Raw genomic sequence first — 16326 nt, forward strand, 5'->3', positions numbered from 1 at the left:
AGGAACTACCTGAATCTGCGGCACGTGTTACCGGAATGAGTAGTAGAGATTTTTTAATTTGGCTATTGGTTATTTCAAATAATGAATCTTTTTTTTTTAATTATTTTTTTTTTTAGTTCTTTTGATAAATAATAAGATTGTTGCATAGTTCTATGGGTTAATAGAGATGGTGGTTAGAGAAAAATTAATATACCTCTAGAACACTTTGTTTTGGCTGATCATGCCCACTTTTGATCAGGTTTATAGAGAAACAAACAAAGACTTTAAAAACCAGTGACAGGGACAGGTAATGGCGGCAAGTAAGTCTAAATTACCTCCAGTTTCATTATCTACAAACTGGAAGTAATTATTTTTAATAGGGTGCATAAATAGCACTGCTTTCTAAAAGTGGCACCATTAGGAACTACATGAATCTGCCGCACGTGTTGATAAAGTTAAGATAAAGTAGAGATTTTTGAATTTAGTGAAGGCCATAAAACAGTCCTTATTTTTTTATTACCCCTCCCCCCACCTACAGTATATGTGCAGTTCTTCACTTCAACTAGCATATCCCTTTTTCCCCCACCATCTGCGAAGTAGTGACAAATTGTGGATTTAAGCTGATTATTAGGAAGAAAGGTTTCTAGATACTACTCAGTCTCTAATTAGTTTAATTTACAATATTTAACTATTATTGACTGCTATGGGGATCTGGCAAACAGTAATGTTATTGCTGGACATAAAGTAATATTAACCATGTATAATTTTTAGGTGGAGAATGTCTTAAAATTTAATTGAATGGTTTACACAATATATAATATAGGAATTTCTAAGCAAAAATTTGACCATGTGGTGCTTTTCCCTCATATTATGTCCTGGTGACAATTTCATCAAAAAAGAAGTGAAGGAAAATCTACAGCGGAGCCCAAAACTTACATCCACTACATGTGTGTCCCTTCTTTTTTATTACACATACTCATCTTTCACTTATCCCCTCCCCATACCCTGCAGTACCTTATATTTCTATTTGCTTCCAGTGGGCAAATGGAGCTGCGAGGGAACAAAAAAATAGTGAGCTGTGCAATATTCCACCTATTCCAAGAGGTAATAGAAGAAAGATGTACCTTCCCTCCTCACCTTCAGGCACACCCTGAAAACCCATCTCTTCAGGGAAGCCTACCCCACCCTCACCTAATTGCTGATCTACACTCTACACTCCTCCTCCTACTTTATCCCCCACAGCCACTTCCTCCTGAACCACTATCCCCTCCCTCCTAGATTGTAAGCTAGAAAGAGTAGGGCCCTCGAACTCCTCGTGTTTTGTCTTGTTAGTGTATTGTCTCATGTACTGTCCCCCACTATAATGTACAGCGCTGAGCAAACCTTTTGGCGCTATATAAATAATAATAATAATAACTTAAAGTAATATTACTAAAAATATAAGAAGATAACTTCTGCATCTTTTAGAGCTTTTAATAAACGTTTATTGAATATAGTTATGTTCTGCCTATGGACACTTTTTTACCCATTCCAATATAAAAATAATGGTGTAAACTACATTAGTAGAGCTAAATTTGAACATATTTCTTGGAGTATTATGCCCTTAGACACTATGGCATGGATCTACTAAAGGGAAAAGGACGGCAAGGAGGCATCAGGGAAGGCAAAATAAAAGCAGATTAAACTTTAAAGCCATCTGATATTTTGAATTATGGCTGGCTGGCTGTCATTTTATCTTACTCCTACATTTCTTGGACAGGCACCAGTTTTACATGCAAGAGCTGGTTCCCAAGCCAATATTATGTTCGTCATATCATGGATGGCCACTGGTTATACATGCAAGAGCCGGTTCCCAAGCCAATATTATGTTCCTCATATCATGGATGGCCACTCATTTTTACATGCAAGATCTGGATCCCATACCATCATTATCTGTCTCATGTCCAGTATGTTATTTTGAGATGCACACCTGCACCATCTGCTGGCTAAAGTTTGGCACTGCAGTACAGCACCCTTCAGCATTCTTTAACCACCTCAATAGGGAACACTTTGACACCCCTCCTGTCCAGGCCAATTTTCAGCTTTCAGCACTGTCACACTTTAAATGACAATTACTCAGTCATGCAACACTCTACCCAAATGAAATGTTTATATTTTTTTATGACAGATAACACTTTCTTTTGGTGGTATTTTGATTTTGAATAAATAAACAAAAAAGACCAAAAATTTTAAAAAAACACATTTTCCTTGGTTTCTGTCATAAAATTTTTCAACTAAATAATATTCTTCATAAATATAGGTCAACATGCAGTCCACTGTATTTCTTTGGTAAAATAACCCAAACCAGTGTATTTTTAGTCTGTGTAAAAGTTATAACTTCAAACTATGATATACAGTCAGGTCCATAAATATTGGGACATCGACACAATTCTAACATTTTTGGCTCTATACACCACTACAATGGATTTGAAATGAAATGAACAAGATGTGCTTTAACTGCAGACTGTCATCTTTAATTTGAGGGTATTTACATCCAAATCAGGTGAACGGTGTAGGAATTACAACAGTTTGCATATGTGCCTCTCACTTGTTAAGGGACCAAAAGTAATGGGACAGAATAATAATCATAAATCAAACTTTCACTTTTTAATACTTGGTTGCAAATACTTTGCAGTCAATTACAGTCTGAAGTCTGGAATGCATAGAATGCATCCCTGGTGATGCTCTGCCAGGCCTCTACTGCAACTGTCTTCAGTTCCTGCTTGTCCTTGGGGCATTTTCCCTTCAGTTTTGTCTTCAGCATGCTCAATCGGATTCAGGTCAGGTGATTGACTTGGCCATTGCATAACATTCCACTTCTTTCCCTTAAAAAGTCTTTGGTTGCTTTTGCAGTATGCTTTGGGTCATTGTCCATCTGCACTGTGAAGCGGCGTCCAATGAGATCTGAAGCATTTGGCTGAATATGAGCAGATAATATTGCCCGAAACACTTCAGAATTCATCCTGCTGCTTTTGTCAGCAGTTACATCATCAATAAATACAAGAGAACCAGTTCCATTGGCAGCCATACATGCCCACGCCATGACACTACCACCACCATGCTTCACTGATGAGGTGGTATGCTTAGGATCATGAGCAGTTCCTTTCCTTCTCCATACTCTTCTCTTCCCATCACTCTGGTACAAGTTGATCTTGGTCTCATCTGTCCATAGGATGTTGTTCCAGAACTGTGAAGGCTTTTTTCGATGTCATTTGGCAAGCTCTAATCTGGCCTTCCTGTTTTTGAGGCTCACCCATGGTTCACATCGTGTGGTGAACCCTCCGTATTCACTCTGGTGAAGTCTTCTCTTGATTGTTGACTTTGACACAAATACACCTACCTTCTGGAGAGTGTTCTTGATCTGGCCAGCTGTTGTGAAGGGTGTTTTCTTCACCAGGGAAAGAATTCTTCGGTCATCCACCACAGTTGTTTTCCGTGGTCTTCCGGGTCTTTTGGTGTTGCTGAGCTCACCGGTGCGTTCCTTCTTTTTAAGAATGTTCCAAACAGTTGTTTTGGCCATGCCTAATGTTTTTGCTCTCTCTCTGATGGGTTTGTTTTGTTTTTTCAGCCTAATGATGGCTTGCTTCACTGATAGTGACAGCTCTTTGGATCTGTCATGTACCACCCGGTGGTATCTCTAGCAACCCACAGAACGGAATACCCCAGGGCACGGGGTCTAAGCCTCCATCTTCTTGTTCACCAGAGCCCCTGATGGTGGGGATGGACTTGGAGCAGACTGAAACCAGGTCGCGGCCCCTGAGTACACCCGACTGTGGTAGAGGGAACCGCCGGAGGTATGTAATAAAAGAGAGCCTGATGTGAAAAGGCTGGCAGGCCCGGGCAGCAGTGACTGGATCCATGCAGGATGGATGGACGGATGGGTGACAGTGTACATATAGCGTAGTCAGACGGGCCAAGTTGGTAACAGCGGAGGCAGAACGGTACAGAGCAGTAGACAGAGAGTAGTCAAGTCACAAGCCAGGTTCAGCAACAGGAGATCCAGTAATCAGGAGTAGGCAGAAGAATAGTCAGGACGAGCCAGGGGTCAGAGCAGGAGACAGTCAGCAGGGATCAGGATCAAACAGGGTCTGCAACAAAGTAAATCTAACAGGAACAGACGAGCAGGGAACAGGGAACAAGACATACGGCAACTTGCCTATACACAGGGCTGGTTTAAATAGCGCGCCCTGCGCTATCATTGGTGCCAGGCATGTGTCTGCGATTGCGAGTGCGTATGCACAGCCGCCGCGGTTGGCTAAGTCCTAGTGCCCGCCGGCTAGTGTGCATCGGCGTTCTGCGCATGTGCCGACCCGTGCGCCGCCACGAGCCCCGAGGTTGCTGACAGGAGCTCATCTTGAGAGTTGACAGCAACACATTCCAAATGCAAATAGCACACTTGAAATGAACTCTGGACCTTTTATCTGCTCATTGTAATTGGGATAATGAGGAAATAACACACACATGGCCATGGAACAGCTGAGAAGCCAATTGTCCCATTACTTTTGGTCCCATAACAAGTGGGAGGCACATATGCAAACTGTTGTAATTCCTACACCGTTCACCTGATTTGGATGTAAATACCCTCAAATTAAAGCTGACATTCTGCAGTTAAAGCACATCTTGTGCGTTTCATTTCAAATCCATTGTGGTGGTGTATAGAGCCAAAAATGTTAGAATTGTGTCGATGTCCCAATATTTATGGACCTGACTGTATATATATTTCCAAATTAATCAACCCTGATGTACTGATGTACTGATGGCCTATCTCATTTCTTGAGGCCTTAAAATGCCAGGAAAGTACAAATCCCCCCCAAATGAGCCCTTTTTGAAAAGTAGACAGTCCAAGGTATTTATTAAATTGCATTGTGAGTTTTTTGAAGCTGTAATTTTTTTGTCACTATTTTTTGAAAAATTAAGGAATTGAAAATATTTTTTTTTACATACTGTCACCAGTGCAGTACAGTGTCATCATATGACATACTGGTGACAGTATGTAAAAAAGAAAGAAAAAAAATAGTCATTTATTGTGTACAACTGCCATATAATCTTCTAGATTGTAAGCTCGAACCCCTCGTGTATTGTTTTGTTACTGTATGGTCCCATGTACTGTCCCCCACTACAATGTACAGCGCTGAGCAAACCTTTTGGCACTATATAAATACTGTATAATAATAATAATAATAATATTATCTGCTGTGATTGGTCACAGCGATCACATGGTACCAGCAGTGGCCCGATACACTTATTTGTCATTCACTATGCCCAGTGGACACAGCGGGTGGCAGATCACAGGGCAGCTTGGCCCGTGGGGTATGCATGAGGCGCAATCCTGGTAGGATGTCATATGACATCCACCCAGGATGGCAGTGTTCCCACTCGGCCATTGTATTATAGGCCATGCAGGAAGCTGTTCAAGTACACCTATCATGAGAAAATTATGTTAGTCTGTATGTTAGTTGAACGAAATGTCAGTGTAATATTTTTAAGAGATTAATGCCTGTATCATGATCATTTAGCTAGTGGCTAAAATACAGTCTTCTCAACAAGGCATTTTCGGAAATCTATACTGCAATTTAGCCATTATGTGGAGCTGGAAATACAGACATTAAAGTGATTCTAAAGGCAAAAATTTTATTTTTAAAAACTAACAAACATGTCATACCTGATCCTTCTCTTCTCGGGTGCCCCGCCAGTGCTACTGGCCACACCCCATGCCAAGTGCCCTCATAGCAAGCTGCTATGTGGTTCTGTGTGTCTATTGTCCCACCTTCCACTTCTCCACACTGGCTATGATTGACAATGTCTCCCGCTGCTATCTCTGAGCCAATGAGGGATGAGAGAGCAAAGAGAATTACTGCTTTCATGCATATCACTGGATCAAGATCGGGTTCAGGTAAGTATTTTGGAGGCTGGGAAGGGAGCTGCATGCAGAATGATTTTTTGCTTAGAAAGCATTAAGGTAAAAAGACCTTCTGCCTTTAGAACCCCTTTAATCTCTAAGAAAAAGTTGGTGATATTTCATTCAACTTGCATGAATGCTTCTGACATTCATATAATTTTTTTTTTTAATGGACCCCTTTGATTTTAATGCTTTTTGAATCAGCGAATCAGAAATACTGCTATAGACATAAGGAGTTATGACACTTTTGTCACACGCATGATAGCGTTTGTGACTCAAGAAAATTGCAGTCTAAAAAAGTAAAGCAATTCGCACTTTCAGAAAGAGGCCAGCAATGGCAATCCAAGTACTTTTCTCATTACAGGCAAACTTTAATGTCAGTTAAACCCATTCTGTGCTAAGTATCTGCCCGAACTAAGGTTCTTCTTTCTCCTAGAGAATTTCAGCAAAAGTACTCTGATCCTGATTAAATCTCTTGAGACAACCTCTTCTCTAATATTTGCTGTTTGTCTTCTACCAGCCTTTGCTTTTTTTCTGTGATCAAATTCCACTTGAACTGCATTTTGTCATGATTGCAGAATGCTACTTTTTTTTTACCAGTTGACAGTGAGGTTACCTTGAGGGCTGTGAGTTTCATGTATGAAATCCAGACATTGCTTAGACTTTGTACCTTTGGAGAATCTGCACCTTCCATTGGTAACAGAGAATTCACTTATACTAATGACAGATGTCATATATTACTATGCTGTGGCAAACATGACAAGGTTTTAAACCATATCAGTTTAACAATTTACAGTTATTAGACTTTTGTTTTTTTAATTCTTCTAGCATTTTAGCTCTAATGGCTATGTATTTCTATATAAAAGATGTGATTCACTCTCAGAAAGTTTTTCAAAGAACAGTAACTCATGAACTATAAATGATTTGACAGTACTCTCTAGACAGAAGCCTGAGATATTCTATAACATCTGTACATGAGAAGGTGTTTGCTATGGGAGTTTGGTCTGTTCTGTCTGACCTTCCTAGTAATGTAACACAAACATGACATCAGCCCATCAATGTTACCGGCCCGGAATATTTATTGCTTTGTGCATCTACTATTACCATGTATTCCTCTTGGACCTAGCCATCTGAAGCCTTTTTTCTATTTCCACCCTTTCTTTCCCCTCACTTGTTTGTTTTATCCTCAAGTCTCAATTGGATAATGTTATCTATTCTTTCTCAGCTTGTTGCTTTTTCAGGATCTTATCTTGATGTGTTCCCCTTGAGATATAGCTAAACTCTTTCTGTAAACTAGGTTACTAGAACATTTCATTTCTTTGTCACATAATAAAATAAATATTTCTATTTACTTGTATTTTCTGAAATATACAGTATGTTGCAGTACATCATCCTGCGTTCTTTTTTAGGCACATAGTATTTTGGAGCTGCCAAAGCATCTCTACCCTCTTGTTACCTCTATAACAGAAAAGCATGAGCACTTATTCATTTATTTTAATTAGAGCCAAATAGAAGAATTGGTGATGAACTTTAACTCCCACTGCAATATCAAGGAGGCACTAGACATGGAATGTCAATTGCCCAATCCCACTGGCATGTCTCATGTGTTTTGTGGTAATGTAGAAACTCAGAAGTCAACATTTTATCAGTTTAACAGGTTAACTAACCTACTACTGTTCTTTCCAGAGAAAAGTGTCTGCTCACACCCTTTTAATCCCCTCTTTCCCTCTATAAAGGGAAGAAACGTGAGCTGACTTTCCAAGTTTGAGGCTTTCTCTGCAGAAACAATCCAACTACCCTCTAAAGTCTGTGGAGTAGCATGCTTTGCTTTGATGTTATGCTATGAATCTGGGATACAAAGTGCACAGCATTTCACTTGATATATTGTCTTGAAACAATGTGTGAATCTTAGTCTGCCTATACCTGATGGTTCCTGTTTGAAAAAAATCAGATCCTTAAGATCACACTTTTTACACTTAAATTAGACAACAATGGGCTCTCTTTATCAAACACATTGAGAATCTGAAAAGATCACTTTTTCTACAATTCCCCCATAAAAAAAAATGACAGGACAAGTTCATATTTGTAAAAAAAAAAAAAAAAATGCACATCTTTTTGCAGGTAAAAAAAGCATTTATTATTTTTTTATTAAGAGCCTGTAAAACATTGCACCTGTGATCAACAGATGGTGAGTGCAATCTCAGCCTCCTGAGGACTGTTAGTGTAGCTGTCTGCCCATACCTTTTACGGGCAGGCATTTACTTAATGACAGGAAGCATTAATGAACTACCTAGAGTGCTCATCAGCACCTTGGTAGTTCATTGAGAACTTCAAACCATCAACTGCGATAGGTGATGGTAATTGTAGTTTTCTCATTCACAGAACTCTATGAATAAATGACACAGCTGGATGGGTGAAGCCCTGAACAACCATGTATTTTTAAACTGTGACAATGGGAAGAAGATTCCGGACTCACTGTCACAACAGGGGATTGGCGGGGAAGGGTTGTGGGGGCTGCTGCATCAGTAACATGTTATATGTTACACAGTGAATATGAGTGTAACATATAACATGTTAGGAAAAGTTGAACTTAACAGTTAAATCATAAAATCCAATAAAAATAAAAATGTACTTCTTACAACATAAGGGGTGTGCATGGACAAATTCAGACAAATCAGGTGGTTGGAACATATTTTAAAATATTTACTCCTCCCAAATCATTTGAATTGCTGGAGTTCCAAAAATATCCATTGTGATCATTTGTAAGAAATATGCAATTCTGTTGTCATGTAAAGGGTCAGAAATTCTGTGCATGGTTTAGTTATCTTCTCTTTATAGCCATCAGTATGCATATTTATGCAACCGTATGGCTTTCTGCTTGCTCACATGTGCTCCTGCAATGTGACTTTGCCTGCTTCCTTGCTTTTCTTCTTTGACAATATGCAGAGAAGTTCAAAAGATCAGATAGGTTCAAATGAGTCTGATTTGTGTTCAGAAGAACAGATTCAATAGAAAACATTACAATGACAAGTGCTAACCATATTCAAAATGTTTACAAGAAACATGTAGATTTAAATTCTGCAGAGTGTGTGCACTGATGCTTTCAATAGGCTTTCAATTGATGCTTCCAATTATAAAATTGTGTATGCATTCCAAGATCTGCTAGCCATCTCCATAATTTTCAGTTAAACAGCATCATAGGGCTTCTACTGAATGTGATAACCCCCCCCCCCCTCACACACACACACACACACACACACACTAAACTACAAGCATTAATGAAATGTGCCTATTAAAACAAGTTACAAGACTAAAGTCGGCCATAGATGAGACAAATTTCTTTCCTGCAAACACGGGTTGCAGGAAAGAGAATGTCTCAATTCTCCCATCAACTTAGTAAGTGTTGATGGGGGAATCCCTCCCGCAGAGCTATTGTGTTCTCTCAGCAGGGGGTGGGAGGGGGGCACAGGGAGCCTCCCCTGCAAGGAGAACACAGTGATTTTTGCTAGCAGCTATAGTCGCTGGCAATAATCACATGAAAAAATCTAACAGTCTGATTGTACCAAAGTCAGTACAACAATTTATTTGGGTACAATCAGCCTGCCCATAAATGATTTGAATGTGCTGAACCGGCCGAGATTCAAACCTCATAAGTGGCTGGCTTAAAGAGGCATGTATTTTGCCAATCCCACTGGTCCTTCTTTCCCTTTTTCTGAAAACCTCACTGCCATTTTAAAAGAATACTGTACATAATTGATGGCTTCTTCCTTGCCTTGTGTGCCTTCCCATGGATGACATCTATGCCAGATTTCATGCGTTTAAGTGATCTGGCATGGTTTGTTGCTACATTGCTATGGTGGTAGTTATGTGATCCTCATTATGCCAGCTGACACGTGCATTGCTGAAGCCATGACATAGCCATGGCCATGTATAAACAATTAAAATAATACAAACCCAGATAACTTACAAGATTTTGTGAAATCTTGCAATTCACATGCAAAATCTCCCTGAAAGGCACTGCTGAAGTAACCTTCCCCAGGGACAACTGGAAAGCACTGACTCCATCATCAGTGCCTAAGAAAACCTAGAAGTTGGATTGTGTACCTACAGGGCTTTTTGTTATCAGAAAATAGGTGCAGGAACTCACCCCCCAACTTGCCCCCACCTGCGGGGGAGAGTAGCAATGTGGCACATCGTGCGCACTACATCATAGGGTGGCTGTGGCCAAATTGCACAGTGGGAAAGGGTATTTTTAAATAAAACCAGGATTGCATAACACACAGAGTGCAGGGTTCAGGAATGCATATCCCACAACAGGCCAGTTTGAAATACAAAAATGATCTTCTCCCAAATTCTCCCCAAATCTCCCTCCCCCCAGTACAGATTTCTTCCCCCACTAAAAAAATTTTTAGGATATATTGCATACTCTTGACCAATGAACTCTGTGTGTTGTGATGTCTCTTCCTACCAATTAAAAATCTTCCATTCACAAAAGCTCACCTCTGAACCACATCATCAGCAGCTCACTCTGCCTTTCCATGCACAACTCACCTCTACATTCCCATTCACAACTGTCTCAGCTCACCTCTGCACCCCTTTTTCCAACCTCACCTTTTCACCCACTGTCCATAGCTCACTTCTGCACCCCACCATCCTTAGCTCATCTCTGCATTTCCCATCCACAACATACCTCTGCATCCTAATCCACAATTGTCTGTAGTTCACCTATGTACCCCCATTCCACAGCTCACCTCTGCACCCCCGGGCCCCAACTATGCTCACCGCTACACCCCTGGACCCCAACTCAGCTCATCTCTGCACCTCCCAGATGCAGCTCACCTCTGCATCCCCCAGTCTCAACTAAGCTCACCTTTGCCTCCCCAGCCGCAGCTCACCTATGCACCGTCTGCAAATCACCTGTCAATTTACCTCTGCAACACCTGACTGCAGCTCACCTTTGAACACCCCCTTCCCCCTCCACGACCCTCATATGATTAGCTAACTTTTCAAAACACAGCTGCCAGCAGCCGGCCCCTCTCCATAGTAACTTTGGTTTTGGGTCCTATCTTCCCACATAGTGCACTAAGCACACTCACTCATTGCTCCGCCTCTTCCCCATTGGCCATTGATCACCCCTGGGGCATTGGATTCCATGCATTAGGCTACAGGACGAGATGCCCCACCCTGCCCCTAAACACACTGCATTCTGCACCCCCAGATATCTGTTCCTTGGGAGCCAATGGTGCTGTCACATACAAGAGGAACTGTCACTTGCAAACACAAAAGCCGTGCTTCTGTGTTTAGTGTTTATAAAAGACAGTAGGTATTGGTGTGCATAGGGCCAGTGGCCACATTCGGGCTGCAAAAAAAGCCCTGTGTACCTATTTCAGCATGCAGAGTCGCATACATCTTCAGTTTTTCATTTTGGGGTGAAAGGTCTGCTTTAAAATTAGTTTATGTGTTTATCAATCTTCTTTGAACTTGAAGTTGTTTCTTTTTGCATGACTACACAGTATCAGTGGTGGATGACTCTTCAGAGGGCACTTGCACAGAAAACATCTACCTTTATTTTAAAGCCACTGTTGCCAAATGTGCATTTTGAGAATGCCAGTTTAATTTACTTAGAATAACTCTCATTGACACAGTTCACTCTTCTTCTACCATCTTCCATGCTCTACTTTATTTCTATTATATGGTCATAAGTACATAGCATAACGTTAAAATACTATATAAAACTTTCTGCTTACCTTTTTACTAGCTCTCTTCTGAAAAATTCCAAACTGAAAAATCTTAGCGTTCCCTTTGTATGCAATGTTAAGGAGGTGGCTGGGAGTTATGTTTACCATAAATAACCCTGTAAGTACTTTGCTAGAAAATCTCCATTATCAATTGTAAACCAGATATACACACTGTCCGCGTCCTAACAAAGGGTTAAACATACCAAGACTTGGGGGCACATTTTATGTTAATCCCCTTTCAACCCAGTTTGTCCCTAAAAGGTCCTTAAGCCTCAGTTTACACTAGTGCAGGTGGAAGCTGCTGCGGGACCTGCAACCACCCACACACAAAACGCAGGACCCATGGGTGGGTGAGAGAGTGGAGAGAGTTGCTGCATTCATGCACATCACTAGAACAAGATCAGGTTCAGGGAAGTATTTGGGGGTCTGGGGAGGGAGCTGCATGCAGAATAGACCCCAGATCTCTTAGTAAAGAGTACTTGTTACTACCCATGCTATCACAAGGATGCTATTCATCCCTTTTGATGGCAATAACATTAATTTTAAGAAATTAAAGAGGCAGTGTAAAAAACATTAAAATATATAAAATAAAAATAAATACAAGCTCATGTATAAGTCTTACTTTCATTTCTAAACAATGATCGCACCACATATCTGAGGTATCACCATGAATGCTAGAGTGAGAGCAGCCATTCTAGTGCCAGACTCCCTGTGTAACTCTGAACTGGTGACCTGTAAAGGCTTTTAAAACATGGATGATTTAATGTACCGTAGTTTGGCTGAGCGGCTTTTATCAAGAATAACTTCTGTTCAACAGTGATTTTAATTTACTAAAGTCCCTTTCATTCCAAAATAGAATTTTAAAAGCATCTTTCAAACAACATTTGAATGTTTTGAGAATGTTTGTAATAATTTTCCTAACACTTTTCCTAAGAATTTTCACTGATAAGGCAGGGGATGGACTGTATTGAAAGAAAAAAAAAATATGGGCAGTCATTATACCTGCTTAAACTTTTTTTAATACTACCATTTACAGTATTAACACTCTTCTCATTTATAAGTTGGATCTGTATAAGGGCTCTATTTATCATTCTTGATTGTAATGAGTGTCTTGCATTGCAATTATTGTTCCACATTGGAGAATATAATTAATGTTGCATTATTACAATAATTATAGTAACCTTGTTTTTCTAAAACAATTCCTTTAGGATTTCGGAGATGATGGATCTTTATACATTACCAAGGCTACCACAACCCACATGGGGAATTACAGCTGTCATGCTGATGGCTATGATAAGCTTTTTCAAACTCATATCGTTCAAGTAAATGGTAAGCAAAGAAATATTACATACAAAAAGGTCTCTGTTTCCACATATATCTTCACATGTAATATAAAGTTTTGTTTTTTGTTCAGTATTTTTATTGAAAAACAGAGTATTCAGACAATTAGGTTAACTGCAGTATTGCTATCACATTGTACAGGAATACAATGATCATAATTTTAATTTATGATATAATGATATCAATGGTGTACAACACAAGAAATGCCCATTAGAATCTAGCGTGCAACCAAGTCAGAAATTCAGAATGATTGTAATCTTAAGTAGCTAGGAATAGGTAGTGTTAGAGAGGCCCAAGGGGCACTATATTGCCAAAAGTATTGGGATGCCTGCCTTAACACCCACATGAACTTTAATAGCATCCCAGTCTTAGTCCGTAGGGTTCAATATTGAGTTGGCCCACCCTTTGCAACTATAACAGCTTCAACTGTTCTGGGAAAGCTGTTAATAAGATTTAGGAGTATGTCTATGGGAATGTTTGACCATTATTCCATAAGCGCATTTGTGAGGTCAGGCACTGATGTGGGATGAGAAGGCCTCGCTTGCAGTCTCCGCTCTAATTCATCACAAAGGTGTTATATAGGGTTGAGGTCAGGACTCTGTGCAGGCCAGTCAAGTTCAAAATCGCTCATCCATGTCTTTATGGACCTTGCTTTGTGCGCTAGTGCACAGTTATGTTGGAACAGGAAGGGGTCATCCCCAAACTGTTTTCACAAAGTTGGGAGCATGAAAATGTCCAAAATGTATTGGTATGCAGACACCTTAAGAGTTCTCTTCACTGGAACTAAGGGGGTGAAGCCCAAAACCCTGAAAAACAACCCCACACCATAATCCCCCCTCCACCAAACTTTACACTTGGCACAATGTAGTCAGACAAGTACCATTCTCCTGGCAACCGCCAAACCCAGACACATCCATCGGATTGCCAGACACAGAAGCGTGATATATCACTCCAGAGTACGCGTTTCCACTGCTCTAGAGTCCAGTGGCAGCATGCTTTACACCACTGCACTTGGTGATGTAAGGCTTGGATGCAGCTGCTCGACCATGGAAACCCATTCCATGAAGCTCTCTATGCGCTGTTTTGCTAATCTGAAGGCCATATGAAATTTGGAGGTCTTTAGCTATTGACTTTGCAGACAGTTGGCGACTTCTGCACACTGAGCTCTTCAGTATGCGCTGACCCTGCTCTGTCATTTTACATGGCCTACCACTTTGTGGTTGAGTGGCTGTTGTTCCCAGTTGCTTCCACTTTGTTATAATACCACTAACAGTTGACTATGGAAGGAAATTTCATGGATGGGCTTTTTTGCACAGGTGACAACCACCCTTGAATTCACTGAGCTTCTGAAAGTGACCAATTCTTTCACAAATGTTTGTAGAAGCAGTCTGCATGCCTAGGTGCCTGATTTTATACACCTGTGGCCATGGAGGTGATTGGAACCTGAATCCAATGATTTGGAGGGGTGTCCCTATAGTTTTGGTAATATAGATGTCAACATCACAGGCCCAATAGTTAATATCCACTGGCAAGGAATGTGAATTTTAGATTTGTTTTATATTTGGCCATTATATCAGAAAGTTTCATTGTCAATTTTTCAGAAAGTTTTGGAGAAAGTTAAGTGAAGTCTACGTGTTTACCTCAGACAATGGGAGCCAGGCTTTTGCTATGGTTTGTTTGGTTGTTATCAACACATGAATATTAGTTTGAATTGATGTTTCAAAGGGTCATCCATTTTGAGGTTAGGTACTGTAGTACTTCACCTGGTAGCATGGGAATAAGGGGGCTTAACAATGTGACTAACATGTCATATACTTACTTCCATAATGCTTAAGATATTGGGCAAGTCTGTCACACATTGATGTAGGTTCATAAAATTTAAGCAACCACAGTAACTGTGGTCTATGTGACCTGCGGTGAAATTTGCAAGGCGAATGTGTACTACATACTGTTGGTATAAAGCTTTATCAATAGTTACCAAGGTTAGAACATTCTGGAAGCATGATTTGGAGGTTTCCTAAAATGTTGTGGTTTCCTCAAAGCCAGGGTAGAAGAGAGGTCCGTGAAAAAGATAATTAAGGGAAGATGGGGTGATACAAGGCCTCCTGAGTATTTGAGGTAATCTCAAATACAATGACAAGGTTCTACAAAAAAGATATGTACTTCAGGAGGAGTTACAGCAAATTATCTATCCCCAAGAGATACTCTTATGGGCATGTCAGTGACAATGACAGTATTTATGAAGAGAGGCTAAATGGCCAGTCTAAAAATATATCTGTAGATGGGGGACTCTCAGCCCACCATGGAACCTAAACTGGAATAGGGTGTGCCTGGTAAGTCTGGGTCTGGTGTGTTTCCACATGAAACGATAAATCTGCCATTGTAGAATTTGGAGGAAATACAAAGAGATCCAAATAAGAAACAATCAAAAAAGGTACAGCAATTTTGCTAAGAAGGTTATTTCCATCACCACAATATATACCATTCCAGGCATCATTTAAGTGTGTTTACCTCCTGGCAAGTAAAGGAGTCTCTAAAAGGATCAGACTAGTTGTTGCAGCAATTAAATGTTCAGGATTCTTTATTTATTATGGTTAATCAGAAGGTCTTACATTTTTAAAACTGGTTTATGAGAGTGATTAGGTTGGGCAGGGAGATAGAGGGATTAGTGACAAACAGTATGATATTATCCTCAAATTAGATGATACCCACAGACTGTGGGGTCAATGATATTCAGATATTCTGTAAAAAGCTGAGCTAGTGGTTCCAGCTGAAATGGCAAAGAGCAAGGGAGATTGAGGACAACCTTGCCTAGTGCTTCTAGATATAGAGAACCTTAAAAATTTAAAGCCAGCATGCAGTGTTTGATGTGGGCAGTGGGGTAAGAGTAATGAATGCTGACCCAGTTGTGGAATTTTGGTCCAAACCCTCTGCTGCTGGTCAAAATAGAAAAAACTGTTTTTGGGATAAGCAGTAAAAATAAATAATTAATGTCAACAAACTGTTTTAAATCATAAATACAAATACATATATGAGATCAAATCTGTATTATTTTTGGGCAATAACATGGTGTGTGTGGATTTCTGCCACCCACATGCCATGCGTAGAATAACAGGTGTTCAGCTGGTTAGTGGGCATGGAGGAGGAGGGAAGTAGTGGGCTAACATTTAACATGTGTGACTCTATAGTAACAGGTGTGGCTCAGATGGGATACGGAGGAAATGCTCAGCATAGAAACTCACTGACAACTGAGCATGTGCAGTAGCTGCCAACACTGCTTTGCAAAATCCCCAAATGCATTGGGGACATGGACAGAAGGGGGAGATAGAG

The 16326-nt window shown here is 40.3% G+C and overlaps 1 protein-coding gene across 2 annotated transcripts in view; it reads left to right on the forward strand.

The window, feature by feature from the left end:
• Positions 1-16326, forward strand: part of FSTL5 (follistatin like 5) — an 841716-nt gene that overhangs the window by 652516 nt on the left and 172874 nt on the right. For both annotated transcript variants that reach the window (XM_089670377.1, XM_089670378.1), the window contains exon 8: positions 12864-12984. In XM_089670377.1, the coding sequence (XP_089526503.1) occupies positions 12864-12984 (121 nt within the window). The remainder of the gene's footprint in view (positions 1-12863; positions 12985-16326) is intronic.

Source organism: Staurois parvus, unplaced genomic scaffold (assembly GCF_062004578.1).
Source record: "Staurois parvus isolate SC_StPar_1 unplaced genomic scaffold, SC_StPar_1.0 ptg000090l, whole genome shotgun sequence".
Lineage (NCBI taxonomy): Eukaryota > Metazoa > Chordata > Amphibia > Anura > Ranidae > Staurois > Staurois parvus.